The sequence below is a fragment of the Mustelus asterias genome, chromosome 8 (assembly GCF_964213995.1).
Source record: "Mustelus asterias chromosome 8, sMusAst1.hap1.1, whole genome shotgun sequence".
Taxonomy (NCBI): domain Eukaryota; kingdom Metazoa; phylum Chordata; class Chondrichthyes; order Carcharhiniformes; family Triakidae; genus Mustelus; species Mustelus asterias.
The window spans coordinates 9,571,435-9,591,194 of NC_135808.1; the positions used below are offsets into that span (position 1 = coordinate 9,571,435).

The window sequence follows — 19,760 nt, forward strand, 5'->3', positions numbered from 1 at the left end:
AGTGCTATCAAATATGCTCTGTGTTATCAAATACACAGTAAGAAGTTTAACAACACCAGGTTAAAGTCCAACAGGTTTATTTGGTAGCAAAAGCCACACAAGCTTTCGGAGCTCTAAGCCCCTTCTTCAGGTGAGTGGGAATTCTGTTCACAAACAGAGCATATAAAGACACAGACTCAATTTACATGGTTAATGGTTGGAATGCTAATACTTACAACTAATCAAGTCTTTAGGAAACAAAACAATGTGATTGGAGAGAGCATCAAGACAGGCTAAAAAGATGTGTATTGTCTCCAGACAAGACAGCCAGTGAAACTCTGCAGGTCCACGCAACTGTGGGAGTTACAAATTGTGTGACATGAACCCAATATCCCGGTTGAGGCCGTCCTTGTGTGTGCGGAACTTGGCTATCAGTTTCTGCTCAGCGACTCTGCGCTGTCGTGTGTCGCGAAGGCCGCCTTGGAGAATGCTTACCCGAATATCAGAGGCCGAATGCCCGTGACCGCTGAAGTGCTCGCCAACAGGAAGAGAACCGTCTTGCCTGGTGATTGTCGAGCGGTGTTCATTCATCCGTTGTCGCAGCGTCTGCATAGTTTCCCCAATGTACCATGCCTCGGGACATCCTTTCTTGTAGCATATCAGGTAAACAACGTTGGCCGAATTGCAAGAGTATGTACCGTGTACCTGGTGGATGGTGTTCTCACGTGAGATGATGGCATCTGTGTCGATGATCCGGCACGTCTTGCAGAGGTTGCTGTGGCAGGGTTGTGTGGTGTCATGGTAACTGTTCTCCTGAAGGCTGGGCAGTTTGCTGCGGACAATGGTCTGTTTGAGGTTGTGCGGTTGTTTGAAGGCAAGAAGTGGGGGTGTGGGGATGGCCTTGGCGAGATGTTCGTCTTCATCAATAACATGTTGAAGGCTCCGGAGGAGATGCCGTAGCTTCTCCGCTCCGGGGAAGTGCTGGACAACGAAGGGTACTCTGTCCACTGTGTCCCGTGTTTGTCTTCTGAGGAGGTCGGTGCGGTTTTTCGCTGCCCAATGTACCATGCCTCGGGACATCCTTTCTTGCAGCGTATCAGGTAGACAACGTTGCCACAAACTACCCAGTCTCCAAGGCGGCCTTCGCGACACACGACAGCGCAGAGTCGCTGAGCAGAAACTGATAGCCAAGTTCCGCACACACGAGGACGGCCTCAACCGGGATATTGGGTTCATGTCACACTATTTGTAACTCCCACAGTTGCGTGGACCTGCAGAGTTTCACTGGCTGTCTTGTCTGGAGACAATACACATCTTTTTAGCCTGTCTTGATGCTCTCTCCACTCACATTGTTTTGTTGCTTAAAGACTTGATTAGTTGTAAGTATTCGCATTCCAACCATTATTCATGTAAATTGAGTCTGTGTCTTTATAAGCTCTGTTTGTGAACAGAATTTCCACTCACCTGAAGAAGGGGCTGAGAGCTCCGAAAGCTTGTGTGGCTTTTGCTACCAAATAAACCTGTTGGACTTTAACCTGGTGTTGTTAAACTTCTGACTGTGTTTACCCCAGTCCAACGCCGGCATCTCCACATTATCAAATACACTCAGTGCTATCAAATACACTCAGTGTTATCAAATACACTCAGTGCTATCAAATACACTCAGTGCTATCAAATACACTCAGTGTTATCAAATACTCTCAGTGTTATCAAATACACTCAGTGTTGTCAAATACACTCAGTATTATCAAATACTCTCAGTGTTATCAAATACACTCAGTGATTTCAAATACACTCAGTGTTATCAAATACACTCAGTGCTATCAAATACTCAGTGTTATCAAATACTCTCAGTGTTATCAAATACACTCAGTGCTATCAAATACACTCAGTGCTATCAATTACAGTCAGTGTTATCAAATACTCTCAGTGTTATAAAATACACTCAGTGCGATCAAATACACTCAGTGCTATCAATTACACTCAGTGTTATCAAATACACTCAGTGTTATCAAATACACTCAGTGCTATCAAATACACTCAGTGCTATCAAATACACTCAGTGTTATCAAATACACTCAGTGTTATCAAATATACTCAGTGCTATCACATACACTCAATTTTATCAAATGCCCTTAGTGTTATCAAATACTCAGTGTTATCAAATACTCTCAGTGTTATCAAATACACTCAGTGCTATCAAATACACTCAGTGATTTCAAATACACTCAGTGTTATCAAATACACTCAGTGTTATCAAATACACTCAGTGCTATCAAATATACTAAGTGTTGTCAAACACACTGCTTTCAAATACATCCAATTTTATCAAATACACTCAGCGCCGTCAAATAAACTCAGTGTTATCAAATGCACTCAGTGCTCTCAAATATACTCAGTGTTATCAAATACATTCAGTGCTCTCAAATACACTCAGTGATATCAAATATATTCAGTGCTATCAAATACACTCAGTGCTATCAAATACACTCACTGCTATTAAATACTCTCAGTGTTATCAAATACACTCAGTGCTATCAAATACACTCAGTGCTATCAAATACACTCAGTGTTATCAAATACACTCAGTGCTACCAAATACACTGAATGTTATCAAAAACAGTGAGTGCTTTCAAATAGACTCAGTCTGATCAAATGCACTCAGTGTTATGAAATACTCTCAGTGTTATCAGAAACATTCAGTGTTATCAAATACACTCACTGCTATCAAATACTCTCAGTGCTATCAAATACACTCAGTGTTATCAAATACACTCAGTGATATCAAATACACTCAGTGCTATCAAATACACTCAGTGTTATCAAATACTCTGTGTTATCAAATACACTCAGTGTTGTCAAATACACTCAGTATTATCAAATACTCTCAGTGTTATCAAATACACTCAGTGCTATCAAATACACTCAGTGATTTCAAATACACTCAGTGTTATCAAATACACTCAGTGTTATCAAATACACTCAGTGCTATCAAATACTCAGTGTTATCAAATACTCTCAGTGTTATCAAATACACTCAGTGCTATCAAATACACTCAGTGATTTCAAACACACTCAGTGTTATCAAATACACTCAGTACTATCAATTACAGTCAGTGTTATCAAATACTCTCAGTGTTATAAAATACACTCAGTGCGATCAAATACACTCAGTGCTATCAATTACACTCAGTGTTATCAAATACACTCAGTGCTATCAAATACACTCAGTGCTATCAAATACACTCAGTGTTATCAAATACACTCAGTGCTATCAAATACACTCAGTGTTATCAAATACACTCAGTGTTATCAAATACACTCAGTGCTATCAAATATACTAAGTGTTATCAAACACACTGCTTTCAAATACATTCAATTTTATCAAATACACTCAGCGCCGTCAAATAAACTCAGTGTTATCAAATGCACTCAGTGCTCTCAAATACACTCAGTGTTATCAAATACATTCAGTGCTCTCAAATACACTCAGTGATATCAAATATATTCAGTGCTATCAAGTACACTCAGTGCTATCAAATACACCCACTGCTATCAAATACTCTCAGTGCTATCAAATACACTCAGTGTTATCAAATACACTCAGTGCTATCAAATACACTCAGTGTTATCAAATACACTCAGTGTTATCAAATACACTCAGTGCTATCAAATACACTGAATGTTATCAAAAACAGTGAGTGCTTTCAAATACACTCAGTCTGATCAAATGCACTCAGTGTTATGAAATACTCTCAGTGTTATCAGAAACATTCAGTGTTATCAAATACACTCACTGCTATCAAATACTCTCAGTGCTATCAAATACACTCAGTGTTATCAAATACACTCAGTGATATCAAATACATTCAGTGCTATCAAATACTCTAAGTGCTATCAAATACACTCAGTGTTATCAAATACTCGCAGTGTTATCAAATACACTCAGTGTTATCAAATACTCTCAGTGTTATCAAATACACTCAGTGCTATCAATTACAGTCAGTGTTATCAAATACTCTCAGTGCGATCAAATACACTCACTGCTATCAAATACTCTCAGTGCTATCAAATACACTCAGTGTTATCAAATACACTCAGTGTTATCAAACACACTCAGTGTTATCAAATACACTCAGTGCTATCAAATACACTCAGTGTTATCAAATACACTCAGTGCTATCAAATACACTCAGTGTTATCAAATACACTCACTGCTATCAAATACTCTCAGTGCTATCAAATACACTCAGTGATTTCAAATACACTCAGTGTTATCAAATACACTCAGTGTTATCAAATACACTCAGTGTTATCAAATACTCAGTGTTATCAAATACTCTCAGTGTTATCAAATACACTCAGTGCTATCAAATACACTCAGTGATTTCAAATACACTCAGTGTTATCAAATACACTCAGTGCTATCAATTACAGTCAGTGTTATCAAATACTCTCAGTGTTATAAAATACACTCAGTGCGATCAAATACACTCACTGCTATCAAATACTCTCAGTGCTATCAAATACACTCAGTGTTATCAAATACACTCAGTGCTATCAAATACACTCAGTGTTATCAAATACACTCAGTGCTATCAAATACACTCAGTGTTGTCAAACACACTCAATGATATCAAATACACTCAATGCTATCAAATACACAGTGCTATCAAATACGCTCAGTGTTATCATATACTCTCAGTGTTATCAAATACACTCAGTGTTATCAAATACACTCAGTGTTATCAAAAACACTCAGTGTTATCATATACTCTCAGTGTTATCAAATACACTCAGTGTTATCAAATACGCTCAATGATATCAAATACACTCAATGCTATCAAATACACTCAATGCTATCAAATATGCTCAGTGTTATCATATACTCTCAGTGTTATCAAATACACTCAGTGTTATCAAATACACTCAGTGCTATCAAATACGCTCAGTGCTATCAAATACACTCAGTGTTGTCAAACACACTCAGTGATATCAAATACACTCAGTGTTATCAAATACACTCAGTGCTATCAAATACACTCAATGCTATCAAATACACTCAGTGCTATCAAATACACTCAGTGTTATCAAATACACTCAGTGATATCAAATACACTCAGTGTTATCAAATACACTCAGTGTTATCAAATACACTCACTGCTATCAAATACACTCAATGCTATCAAATACACTCAGTGCTATCAAATACACTCAGTGTTGTCAAACACACTCAATGATATCAAATACACTCAATGCTATCAAATACACAGTGCTATCAAATACGCTCAGTGTTATCATATACTCTCAGTGTTATCAAATACACTCAGTGTTATCAAATACACTCAGTGTTATCAAAAACACTCAGTGTTATCATATACTCTCAGTGTTATCAAATACACTCAGTGTTATCAAATACACTCAATGATATCAAATACACTCAATGCTATCAAATACACTCAATGCTATCAAATATGCTCAGTGTTATCATCTCCTCTCAGTGTTATCAAATACACTCAGTGTTATCAAATACACTCAGTGCTATCAAATACGCTCAGTGCTATCAAATACACTCAGTGTTGTCAAACACACTCAGTGATATCAAATACACTCAGTGTTATCAAATACACTCAGTGTTATCAAATACACTCAGTGCTATCAAATACACTCAATGCTATCAAATACACTCAGTGCTATCAAATACACTCAGTGTTATCAAATACACTCAGTGATATCAAATACACTCAGTGTTATCAAATACACTCAGTGTTATCAAATACACTCACTGCTATCAAATACACTCAATGCTATCAAATACACTCAGTGCTATCAAATACACTCAGTGTTGTCAAACACACTCAATGATATCAAATACACTCAATGCTATCAAATACACAGTGCTATCAAATACGCTCAGTGTTATCATATACTCTCAGTGTTATCAAATACACTCAGTGTTATCAAATACACTCAGTGTTATCAAAAACACTCAGTGTTATCATATACTCTCAGTGTTATCAAATACACTCAGTGTTATCAAATACACTCAATGATATCAAATACACTCAATGCTATCAAATACACTCAATGCTATCAAATATGCTCAGTGTTATCATATACTCTCAGTGTTATCAAATACACTCAGTGTTATCAAATACACTCAGTGCTATCAAATACGCTCAGTGCTATCAAATACACTCAGTGTTGTCAAACACACTCAGTGATATCAAATACACTCAGTGTTATCAAATACACTCAGTGTTATCAAATACACTCAGTGCTATCAAATACACTCAATGCTATCAAATACACTCAGTGTTGTCAAACACACTCAGTGTTATCATATACTCTCAGTGTTATCAAATACACTCAGTGTTATCAAATACACTCAGTGTTATCAAATACACTCAGTGCTATCAAATACACTCAATGCTATCAAATACACTCAGTGTTGTCAAACACACTCAGTGTTATCATATACTCTCAGTGTTATCAAATACACTCAGTGTTATCAAATACACTCAGTGCTATCAAATACGCTCAGTGCTATCAAATACACTCAGTGTTGTCAAACACACTCAGTGATATCAAATACACTCAGTGTTATCAAATACACTCAGTGTTATCAAATACACTCAGTGCTATCAAATACACTCAATGCTATCAAATACACTCAGTGCTATCAAATACACTCAGTGTTATCAAATACACTCAGTGATATCAAATACACTCAGTGTTATCAAATACACTCAGTGTTATCAAATACACTCACTGCTATCAAATACACTCAATGCTATCAAATACACTCAGTGCTATCAAATACACTCAGTGTTGTCAAACACACTCAATGATATCAAATACACTCAATGCTATCAAATACACAGTGCTATCAAATACGCTCAGTGTTATCATATACTCTCAGTGTTATCAAATACACTCAGTGTTATCAAATACACTCAGTGTTATCAAAAACACTCAGTGTTATCATATACTCTCAGTGTTATCAAATACACTCAGTGTTATCAAATACACTCAATGATATCAAATACACTCAATGCTATCAAATACACTCAATGCTATCAAATATGCTCAGTGTTATCATATACTCTCAGTGTTATCAAATACACTCAGTGTTATCAAATACACTCAGTGCTATCAAATACGCTCAGTGCTATCAAATACACTCAGTGTTGTCAAACACACTCAGTGATATCAAATACACTCAGTGTTATCAAATACACTCAGTGTTATCAAATACACTCAGTGCTATCAAATACACTCAATGCTATCAAATACACTCAGTGTTGTCAAACACACTCAGTGTTATCATATACTCTCAGTGTTATCAAATACACTCAGTGTTATCAAATACACTCAGTGTTATCAAATACACTCAGTGCTATCAAATACACTCAATGCTATCAAATACACTCAGTGTTGTCAAACACACTCAGTGTTATCATATACTCTCAGTGTTATCAAATACACTCAGTGTTATCAAATACACTCAGTGCTATCAAATACGCTCAGTGCTATCAAATACACTCAGTGTTGTCAAACACACTCAGTGATATCAAATACACTCAGTGTTATCAAATACACTCAGTGTTATCAAATACACTCAGTGCTATCAAATACACTCAATGCTATCAAATACACTCAGTGCTATCAAATACACTCAGTGTTATCAAATACACTCAGTGATATCAAATACACTCAGTGTTATCAAATACACTCAGTGTTATCAAATACACTCACTGCTATCAAATTCACTCAATGCTATCAAATACACTCAGTGCTATCAAATACACTCAGTGTTGTCAAACACACTCAATGATATCAAATACACTCAATGCTATCAAATACACAGTGCTATCAAATACGCTCAGTGTTATCATATACTCTCAGTGTTATCAAATACACTCAGTGTTATCAAATACACTCAGTGTTATCAAAAACACTCAGTGTTATCATATACTCTCAGTGTTATCAAATACACTCAGTGTTATCAAATACACTCAATGATATCAAATACACTCAATGCTATCAAATACACTCAATGCTATCAAATATGCTCAGTGTTATCATATACTCTCAGTGTTATCAAATACACTCAGTGTTATCAAATACACTCAGTGCTATCAAATACGCTCAGTGCTATCAAATACACTCAGTGTTGTCAAACACACTCAGTGATATCAAATACACTCAGTGTTATCAAATACACTCAGTGTTATCAAATACACTCAGTGCTATCAAATACACTCAATGCTATCAAATACACTCAGTGTTGTCAAACACACTCAGTGTTATCATATACTCTCAGTGTTATCAAATACACTCAGTGTTATCAAATACACTCAGTGTTATCAAATACACTCAGTGCTATCAAATACACTCAGTGCTATCAAATACACTCAGTGCTATCAAATACACTCAGTGCTATCAAATACACTCAGTGTTGTCAAACACACTCAGTGTTATCATATACTCTCAGTGATATCAAATACTCTCAGTGTTATCAAATACACTCAGTGTTATCAAATACACTCAGTGCTATCAAATACACTCAGTGTTGTCAAACACACTCAGTGATATCAAATACTCTCAGTGTTATCAAATCCATCCAGGGCTGGAAACTGTCCGCATTAAAGAAGCAAGGCAATTAATTATGTAATTTAACGCGGTTTTTAATCAGTTTATTTGTTCTTCCTGGAAGTCTTTCTGTCGTATTAACTTGGGCGAGCCAGATACCCAGCAGTTTAGAATTCACTTTAATCTCACGGTCTATCCCCACTATCACACCCTTTGCCCCCCCTGCACCGCTGCACCTCCAAGTCTCATGCCTCCTGTCTCCACCACCGAACTCTATGCCCTGGCCTCACCACCAAACACTCGGCCCTCGTTCTCACCACGAACGTACGTCCCAGGTCCCAGCACCGAGCACTGTTCCACGGTCTCACCACCGAACACTGGGCCACGGTCTCACCATATATTCCAGGCCCCGGTCTCACCATGAACTCTGGGCCCTGGTCTCACCATGAACTCCAGGCCCCGGTCTCACCATGAACTCTGGGCCCCGGTCTCACCATGAACTCCAGGCCCCGGTCTCACCTCCAAATACTGGGCCCCAATCTCACCACCGAACTCCAGGCCCCGATCCACGAACTCAGGCCCCAGTCTCACCATGAACTCCAGGCCATGGTCTTACCACCGAACTCTGGACATGGGTCTCACAATCGAAATGCAGGCCCCGGTCTCACCATCGAACTCAAGGCCTTGGCCTCACCATGAACGCCAGCCCCCGGCATCACCACGAACTGCAGTCCCTGGGTCTCACAACCAAACTCCAGGCCGCAGTCTCACCACAAAACCAGGTCCCATGCTCACAACCAAATTCCAGGCCCAGTCTCACCACCAAACCCCAGGCCACGGTTTCACCACAAACTCCAGGTCCCGGTCTCACCACCGAACTCCAGGTCCCGGTCTCACCACCCAACTCCAGGCCTGGTCTCTCCACCCAACTCCAGGCCTGGTCTCTCCACCCAACTCCAGGCCTGGTCTCTCCACCCAACTCCAGGCCTGGTCTCTCCACCGAACCTTAGGCCCTGGGTATGCCACTGAAATCCAGGTGCAGAATTTTACCGCCCTTCCCACCGGCAGGATCTTCTGTCGCGCCAAAGTCAATGGAGTTCTGAGCTGCTCGCCGCTTTTTACGGCTCCTCTCCCGCCGCAACATAGCCATTAAATGTCATCCCAGCCACGGCACCCAACCCCCAAACTTGCTGCCAAACTCCCGGACTCCGGGTCTCTCCTGTGTTGGCTCCCTCCCCAGGCGTGCTGTGCCTCTCCTCCCTTTGAATCCGCTTGGAGCGAGTCCCTGGAGTTTTGACTCCCCCCTTTTTCCCCCCCTCCTGACTCTCCTCCTGTTTTGCAGGTCCACCCTTTACTGCTTCGGGAGCGAAGGCACGAGCCTTCGTCCAGGACTAAGTTGCTTCGCCGGACAGTCAGCGTCCCGGTGGAAGGGAGGCACGCCGACCACGGTAAGTCATTCGCTTCTATTGTGTCCTCACCCCTACCTGCCCTCCTGCCTCTGTCTATCTTGGTGGAGGTGGTGGAGAGGGATGGACTGCCTGCTGTGGGGAGAGTGGGGTGGTGGGGCTGGTGGTGGTTTCCACTTTGCTGGGAATTGTTGATACATCAACCGGGGCCCTAACGCTACGATCAGCTCCAGTTGCTGTGATTCTGATGCTGGGATTGACAGGTGGTTTCAGTGTTGGTATGGTGTCTGCAGTTGATTGAACTGGAGAACCTCTATGCCAGCACTGCCCGTTTCGGGCATCTGTGGGGAATGTTTGGGCACTTTTGGGAAGATGGGATCATTCAGAGAATCATAGAATCAAATAGGCAGGTAAGTGGCAGATGGAATTTAACCCTGAAATGTGTAAGGTGATCCACTTTGGGGCGGCACACTGGCACAATGGTTAGCACTGCTGCTTCACAGTCTCAGGGACCCGGTTCGATTCCCGACCTCGGGTCACTGTCTTTGTGGAGTTTGCACATTCTCCCCGTGTCTGCGTGGGTTTCCTCAGGGTGCTCAAGTTTCTTCCCACACTCCAAAGATGTGCGGGTTAGGTGGATTGGCCATGTTAAATTGCCCTTAGTGTCAGGGGAACTAGCTAGGGTAAAAACATGGGGTTATGGGGATGGTGTCTGGGTGGGATTGTGGTTGGTGCGGACTTGTTGGACCAAATGGCCTCCTTCTGCCCTGTATGATTCTATGATTCTATGGAAGGAGTAATTTGACAAGGAAGTATTCAATGAATGGCAGGACACTAGGAAGTTCTGTGGAACAAAGGGACCTTGGCGTGTTTGTCCACAGATCTCTGAAAGCGGAAGGGCATGTTAGTAGGGTGGTGAAAAAGGCATATGGGACACTTTCCTTTATCAATCGAGGCGTAGATTACAAAAGCAGGGAAGTCATGTTGCAGTTGTATAGCACTTTGGTGAGTCCACAGCTGGAGTACTGTGTGCAGTTCTGGTCACCACATTATAGGAAGGATGTGATCGCACTGGAAGGGGTGCAGAGGAGATTCACCAGGATGCTGCCTGGGATGGAGCATTTAAGTTATGAAGAGAGGTTGGGTAGGCTTGGGTTGTTTTCGTTGGAGCAGAGAAGACTGAGGGGGCGACCTGATCGAGGTGTACAAGATTATGAGAGACATGGACAGAGTGGATAAGGAGCAGCTGTTCCCCTTAGTTGAAGGATCAGTCACAAGGGAACATGGGTTCAAGGTGAGGGGCAGGAGGTTTAAAGGGGATGTGAGGAAAGAAGTTTTTTACCCAGAGGGTGGTGATGGTCTGGAATGCGCTGCCTGGGAGGGTGGTGGAGGCGGGACGCCTCACATCCTTTAAAAAGTACCTGGATGAGCACTTGACATTCAGGGCTCTGGGCCAAGTGCAGGTAAATAGGATTAGGTGAGAGGTTTCTCACAAGTTGGTGCAGACTCGATGGGCCGAAGGCTTCTTCTGCACTGTATGATCCTGTGATTCTAATCCCTCCAATGGAGCAGGACGCCATTTGGCCCATCGAGTCTGCATGTACTCTCCGAAAGAGTAACTTGCCCAGGCCCCTCTCCCCCTGCCCTATCCCTGCAATGTTAGTTGTTGATTTTATTCCCCCTTCCCTTGTTCACTGGTGCCCTCATCCAGTGCCACCTTTACCCGCTCAGTTTATACCAACCTTGCACCTTTCTGACCAGTTGGTGTGATTAACTGTCTCTCAGCTAAGGGACCGATTAATGTATTTTAGGGCCTAACGCCTCTGCATCTCTATTTCCCCTCGCTTCACCCCACAGATACAATGAAAGAGAACAAAAATAGCATAACCGTAGACCCCTAACCAAGGGGAGAATAGAAGAAATGGGAGAGTGACAGCTAAAATCAGAGCTCCCGAGAGTCGCCCGAGAGAAGCCGACATTCTTCACCTTCGCTGAACTGGAAGACTATTTCCCAGACATTGCCACCTTAACCTGCGTGTAGTAATTATTTGCTGGATTTACCTATAGAGTTACTTCATATTGGATGTTGTTTGGGAACAGGCGTGACTCAGAGTTCAGGCAAAATATAGGTAGTTTTGAGGATCAAGGGATAGTTTCACGTAAAGTTATGTTGTATAATCATCAGTATCCACGGTGGCACAGTGGTTAGCACCACTGCCTCACAGCGCCAGGGACCCAGGTTTGATTCCCAGATTGAGCCACTGTCTGTGCGGAGTCTGAAAGTTCTCCCTGTTTTTATGTGGGGTTCCTCCCACAGTCCAAAGGATGTGGGTCAGGTGGATTAGTCGTGGTAAATTGCCCCTTAGTGTCCAAAGGATGTGCCAGTTAGGTGGATTGGACGTGCTGGTTAGGGTGCATTGGCCATGCTAAATTCTCCCCCGAATGCCTTCACATTCTTCCTCCAATGCATCGCCCTGAATTGCATCCAATACGTCACTGACAGCTGCCATTCAAAAAAAAAATAGAAGCAATGGTAATAATCTCCAATCTTGCAGAAGGTTGTGAAGTTCCTCACCGGACGGTGAGATGGATCTCCTTGATCTTCACTGGAGCGGTGAGGAGTCCACACTCCGGCTTTGAGACTGAAGATGGGCGCACGGGAGGTTTTACCCTGAGAGAAAAGTGAGAATGATGGTACATGATCTAAGGTTGTTATCTCGAGTGTTTGTTAGGGAGGTGCACTGCTTTTGCCGCAGCTTCATTGCCCGAGATCAACAGGGAGACAGCGTGACGCAACCAAGGAAAGGTTGGGTGCCGCTGGGTTGCACGGGGAACATGGTGATTCGGAAGGGTGACGAGAATCCAAGTCCCTGATTCATCCTTTCTCAAGTTGTGGATTGATGAAAGGGAGCCGCTGGGGCTGGAGAGGGTGTTGGGGGCATCGTTGCGAGCGTGGGGTGGGGGTTTGCAGTGAGAGGCTCTCCATAGAACATCCAACTTCTCAGGGCAATTTGCTCCCTGATCAGCTTTGTGGGGCTCCGAGCTGCCTCGACTCTGCGCTCGTGAGGGGACGCAATTGTCCTTCCTTCTAAGGCCCAACTCCCCGCCTTGCCCTCTTGCCAAGTGACAGAGACGAGAATTATAGAACCCCTACAGGGTAGAAGGAGTCCATTCGGCCCATCGTGTCGGCACCGACCACAATCCCACCCAAGCCCTATCCCCGTAAATCGACATATTTACCCTGCCAATCCCCCTGACACGAGGGGCAATTTAGCATGGCCAATCAACCTAACCCGCAAATCTTTGGACAGTGGGAGGAAACCGGAGCACCCGGAGGAAACCCAGGCAGACACAGGGAGAATGTGCAGACTCCACACAGACAGTGACCCAAGACCAGAATTGAACCCGGCTCACTGTGAAGCAGCAGTGCTAACCACTGCCACCGTGCCATCCAGAAGCAATGGCACTAGGAGCCCAGCGGGAGAAGTTTGTGGTGCCTGTCAGCAGCTGTCCATTGCTTTTAATAAGAACTGGGAGCAGGATTTTAGGTTGTGAGGATGATCACAGATGGAATGAACTGTGAAATATAATGAATCCTGTACAAATGTCAAACCCAGGCAGGAAACTGGCCAAGGATAAATAATTCAAGAACATGTTGCTCGTGCTGTTGCTTCTACTCTGTGGAAACTAGAAACAAGAAAGGAAGAAAAGTGGCTGGTGCCAGAAAGGGGGAGAGCGGAAAGCACAGGCCCGAGGCCTGACAGATACTAAAATAACAGCTACAATTCTAAAGAGACCTGGGGATGTCTGTGCACAATAATGTTTCCTCTGGTGGGGGAGCCCAGAACCAGGGGGCACTGCTTTCAAATTAGGGATCACCCTTATAGGACAGAGATGAGGAGAATCTTGTTCCCTCAGAGAGCAAAGAACAGTACAGCACAGGAACAGGCCCTTTGGCCCTCCAAGCCTGCACCGATCGTACCTGCCTAAACCAAAACTGTATGCACTTACGGAGTCCGTATCCTTCCTTTCCCATCCTATTCATGTATTTGGCTAGTTGCCCCTTAAATGCCGCTATCATACCTGCTCCCACCACCTCCCCGGGCAGCGCGTTCCAGACACCCCCTGTGAAAAAACCTTGTCTCGCACATCTCTAAACATTTCCCCACGCACCTTAAACTTATGTCCCCTAATACTTGATTTTTCTACCCTAGGAAAGAGCATCTGACTCTCCACTCTCCACCATGCCACTCATAATCTTGTAAACCTCTATCAGGTCACCCCTCAACCTCCGTCGTTCCAGTGAGAACAAACCGAGTTTATCCAACCTCTCCTCAATGCTAATACCCTCCATGCCAGGCAACATCCTGGTAAACCTCTTCTGTACCCTCGCCAAAGCATCCATATCCTTCTGATAGTGTGGCAACCAGAATTGTACACAATATTCCAAATGAGGCCTAACTAAGGTTCTGTACAGCTGCAGCATGACCTGCTAATTTTTATACTCAATGCCCCGACCGATGGAAGCAAGCATGCCGTACGCCTTCCTGACTGCCTTCTCCAGAAACGGTTGCGAGACTTTGGAACTCTCTGCCATGAAAGATAATAGTGGCGGGATCACTGAATATTTTTACAGCAATGTGAATCACAGAATCATAGAATCCTACAGTGCAGAAGGAGGTCATTCAGCCCATCGAGTCTGTACCAACAATAATCCCACCCAGGCCCCATCCCCACAACCACATGCACTTACTCTAACTAGTCCCCCTGACACTAAGGGGAAATTTAGCATGGCCAATACACCTAACCTGCACATCTTTGGACTGTGGGAGGAAACCGGAGCACCCGGAGGAAACCCACGCAGTCACGGGAAGAACGTGCAGACTCTTCACAGACAGTGACTCAAGCCGAGAATCGAACCCACGTCCCCGGCGCTGTAAGATGGCAGTGTTAACCACTGTGCCACCGTGCCATGTGGATAGATTCTTGTTGGCCAAGAGACTCAAAGGTTATCGGGGGTTGGGGGGGGCGGGGGGTAGATGGAGAGTGTGGAACTCAATGCAGACAGATCAGCCATGACCTTGTCGAATGGCACAGCAGGAGAGAGGGGCCGAATGGCCGACTTCTGCTCCGGTTTCATACATTTGCCGAGGCAAAGGGCTGAGAAAGGCTATTCCGGATACTGAGCTCAAAGCTAAGATGTTGCGGTGAACCTTTATGAAACGTTCAATGCGACCTCGACGGGCTGGAGTTCACTCTCCAGGCCCGGGGCCACATGGCAATCAAGACAAGATGCGGAGACGTTCGAGAGGGTGTGGAAAAGATTCACCACGATGGTTTCAGTGATGAGGGACTTCTGTAACACTTACAGCCCCCCACCCCGCCAGTGGGATTTTCTGCCCCCCCCCCCACCCCGAAGTCAATGGACCTTTGAACAGGGCTTGCCACCTCGAAACATAGAAAATAAAGGAACAGGAGGAGGCCATTCAGCCCTTTGATCCTGGGTGGGCTGCTCTTGCAGTGAGCTGGCACAGGAATGTGGGTTGAATGGCCTCCTTTTTGTAATGTGGAGATGCCGGTGTTGGACTGGGGTAAGCACAGTAAGAAGTCTCACAACACCAGGTTAAAGTCCAACAGGTTTATTTGGTAGCAAATACCATAAGCTTTCGGAGCGCTGCCCCTTCGTCAGATGGAGTGGTCTCTGTTCTCAAACAGTGCACAGAGACACAGAAATCAAGTTACAGAATACTAATTAGAATGCAAATCTCTACAGCCAGCCAGGTCTTAAATGTACAGACAATGTGGGTGGAGGGAGCATTCAACACAGGTTAAAGAGATGTGTATTGTCTCCAGACAGAACAGCCAGTGAAATTCTGCAAGCCAAGGAGGCAAGCTGTGGGGGTTACTGATAATGTGACATAAATCCAACATCCCGGTTTAGGCCGTCCTCATGTGTGCAGAACTTGGCTATCAGTTTCTGCTCAGCGACTCTGCGCTATCGTGTGTCCTGAAGGCCGCCTTGGAGAACGCTTACCTGAAGATCCAAGGCTGAATGCCCGTGACTGCTGAAGTGCTCCCCCACAGGAAGAGAACAGTCTTGCCTGGTGATTGTCGAGCGGTGTTCATTCATCCGTTGTCGTAGCATCTGCATGGTTTCCCCAATGTACCATGCCTCAGGACATCCTTTCTTGCAGCGTATCAGGTAGAATCATAGAATCATAGAAACCCTACAGTGCAGAAGGAGGCCATTCGGCCCATCGAGTCTACACCGACCACAATCCCACCCAGGCCCTACCCCCACACATTTTACCCACTAATCCCTCTAACCTACGCATCTCAGGACTCTAAGGGGCAATTTTTAACCTGGCCAATCAACCTAACCTACACATCTTTGGACTGTGGGAGGAAACCGGAGCACCCGGAGGAAACCCACGCAGACACGAGGAGAATGTGCAAACTCCACACAGACAGTGACCCGAGCCTGGAATCGAACCCAGGACCCTGGAGCTGTGAAGCAGCAGTGCTAACCACTGTGCTACCGTGCCGCTGGTAGACAACGTTGGCCGAGTTGCAAGAGTAGGTACCGTGTACCTGGTAGATGGTGTTCTCACGTGAGATGATGGCATCCGTGTCGATGATCCGGCACGTCTTGCAGAGGTTGCTGTGGCAGGGTTGTGTGGTGTCGTGGTCACTGTTCTCCTGAAGGCTGGGTAGTTTGCTGCGGACAATGGTCTGTTTGAGGTTGCGCGGTTGTTTGAAGGCAAGAAGTGGGGGTGTGGGGATGGCCTTGGCGAGATGTTCGTCTTCATCAATGACATGTTGAGGGCTCCAGAGGAGATGCCGTAGCTTCTCCGCTCCGGGGAAGTACTGGACGACAAAGGGTACTCTGTCCACCGTGTCCCGTGTTTGTCTTCTGAGGAGGTCGGTGCGGTTTTTCGCTGTGGCACGTCGGAACTGTTGATCGATGAGTCGAGCGCCCTATCCTGTTCTTATGAGGGCATCTTTCAGCGTCTGGAGGTGTCTGTTGCGATCCTCCTCATCCGAGCAGATCCTGTGTATTCGGAGGGCTTGTCCGTAAGGGATGGCTTCTTTTACGTGTTTAGGGTGGAAGCTGGAGAAGTGGAGCATCATGAGGTTATCCGTGGGCTTGCGGTACAGTGAGGTGCGGAGGTGACCGTCCTTAATGGAGATGCGTGTGTCCAAGAATGCAACCGATTCCAGAGAGTAGTCCATGGTGAGTCTGATGGTGGGATGGAACTTGTTGATGTCATCATATAGTTGTTTCAGTGATTGCTCACCATGACTCCAAAGGAAGAAAATGTCATCGATGTATCTAGTGTATAGCATCGGTTGAAGGTCCTGTGCGGTGAAGAAGTCTTGTTCGAACCTGTGCACGAAGATGTTGGCATATTGAGGTGCGAATTTTGTCCCCATGGCTGTTCCGTGTGTCTGGATGAAGAACTGGTTGTTGAAGGTGAAGATATTGTGGTCCAGGATGAAGCGGATGAGTTGTAAAATTGCATCTGGAAACTGGCAGTTGACGTCATTGAGTACTGAGGCCGTTGCAGCAATGCCATCATCGTGGGGGATGCTGGTGTAGAGTGCCGAGACATCCATTGTGACGAGGAGTGTTCCTGGTTCAACTGCTCCATGTGTGTTGAGTTTCTGTAGGAAGTCTGTAGTGTCGCGACAAAAGCTGGGGGTTCTTTGTACAATGGGTTTCAAGATGCCCTCGACATAGCCGGAGAGGTTCTCGCACAGGGTTCCGTTTCCTGAAACGATGGGACGGCCGGGTGTGTTTGCCTTGTGTATCTTCGGGAGGCAGTAGAGATCTCCAACGCATGGAGTACGTGGGATGAGAGCACGGAGGGTGCTCTGAAGGTCCGGATCAAAGGTTTTGATCAGAGTGTTGAGTTGACGGGTGTGTTCTTTGGTCAGATCTGTGGGTAACTGTAGTGTTCCTCGTTGTTCAGTTGTCGGTACACTTCTTTGCAGTAATCCGTTCTGTTCAGTATGACGATGGCCCCTCCTTTGTCTGCTGGTTTGATGACAATGTTGCGGTTAGTCTTGAGAGCGTGGATGGCGTTGCGTTGTGCTTGGGTGATGTTCGGTGCTGTGTTTTTGTAGCCATTTTGATTTGATTTGTTTTATTATTGTCACATGTATTAGCATTCAGTGAAAAGTATTGTTTCTTGTGCACTATACAGACAAAACATACCGTTTATAGAGTACAAAGGGAGAAGGAAAGGACACATGCACACCAAAGCACGAAGGCACATGCAAACACAAGATGTACAGATGCCAGAGGTGTAGCTGCATGATTGTCACATGTTGCACAGAACTAGAGATTCATGCACATCTACACATGTGAAGTCAGGCACATACAAGCACCAACAGAAACACGCATATCACTATCAAGAGACATCCATGGACAGACAGAAATGCACCCAGATCACGGGCACACGCACATACATGAGGCGTGACAGAAAAGAACTCTGTTCATAAAATTGCTTGAATGGAATTCAGAGAGAGAAAGTGAGGCAGCCAGCAATGCGGAGGGTGCTGTAACTGAGAACAGGAATTGAAACAAATTTAATGGCAGTTATTTGGAAGAACTGTCTCTCTCACTATCTCTCTGCAGCGAGCCGCCCCCAGAATCCAACCTGCCACCAGCCCAAGTACTGGGTAATTGCACCTAATTATTCAATGAATTCTTGCACAAGCTGCTGACATGTGTGATGTGGATGTTGAAGCCAGGCTGGGAGAAATCAGCAACATCCACTGCTCCTCGATTCAAACACCCCCTTACATAAGAATACAGAGACAGAGGAATATAGACACACACATGCATATATACACACACACACACGAATGCACGTGCAGACAATTACACACACACACAATTAGACAGATACAAACACACACACAATTACACTCGTACAACATACATACACGTACACAATTACACACACACAGACACACAGTTACACACACACACACATACATGCACAATTACACACTCACACACACAATTACCCACACAGACACCCACAGATTTACATACACACACATACTCACGCACACACACAGACACACACACATACAATTACACTCACAGACACATGCACACAATTACAAACACAATTACGCACAAACACACACAATTGCACACACATACACACACAATGACACACACACACATATGCACAATTACACACACAGAATTACATACACACACAGACACACACACATACAATTACACACACACACACACACAATTACACTCTCACAGACACACACACACAATTACAAAAGCAATTACACGCAAACACACATGTACACCATTACACACAGACACACACACAAACACACGCACACACACACACACACAATGCACATAATTACACACACACATAGACACCCACAATTACACAAACACATACTCATGCACACACAGACACACACACAATTACACACATGCACAGACACACAATTACACACAGACACACATGCACAATTACACACAAATGCACGCACATACACATACATGCACACAATTACACACACAAACACTCACACAGAATCAGAGACATAAATACACAGGCACAGATATGGACAGGAACACAAGCAAATACAAATATTTTATACAAATATACAGGTCAAATGAAAAGGAACACAGAGGCGCACACACAAATGGGCAGGGATACAGGGGAACACATATGCGGGAATGCACAGATACGTAATCTGCACAGATATACAGAAATACATCGAAACGCAGAT

At 44.3% G+C, this 19,760-nt stretch overlaps 1 protein-coding gene across 1 annotated transcript in view; it reads left to right on the plus strand.

Annotated features, from left to right (window-relative positions):
* LOC144496840 (ras/Rap GTPase-activating protein SynGAP-like) overlaps positions 1-19,760 on the plus strand; it is a 770,844-nt gene that overhangs the window by 354,435 nt on the left and 396,649 nt on the right. Inside the window, exon 4 of the mRNA XM_078217405.1 lies at positions 9,917-10,022. Within this exon, the coding sequence (XP_078073531.1) occupies positions 9,917-10,022 (106 nt within the window). The remainder of the gene's footprint in view (positions 1-9,916; positions 10,023-19,760) is intronic.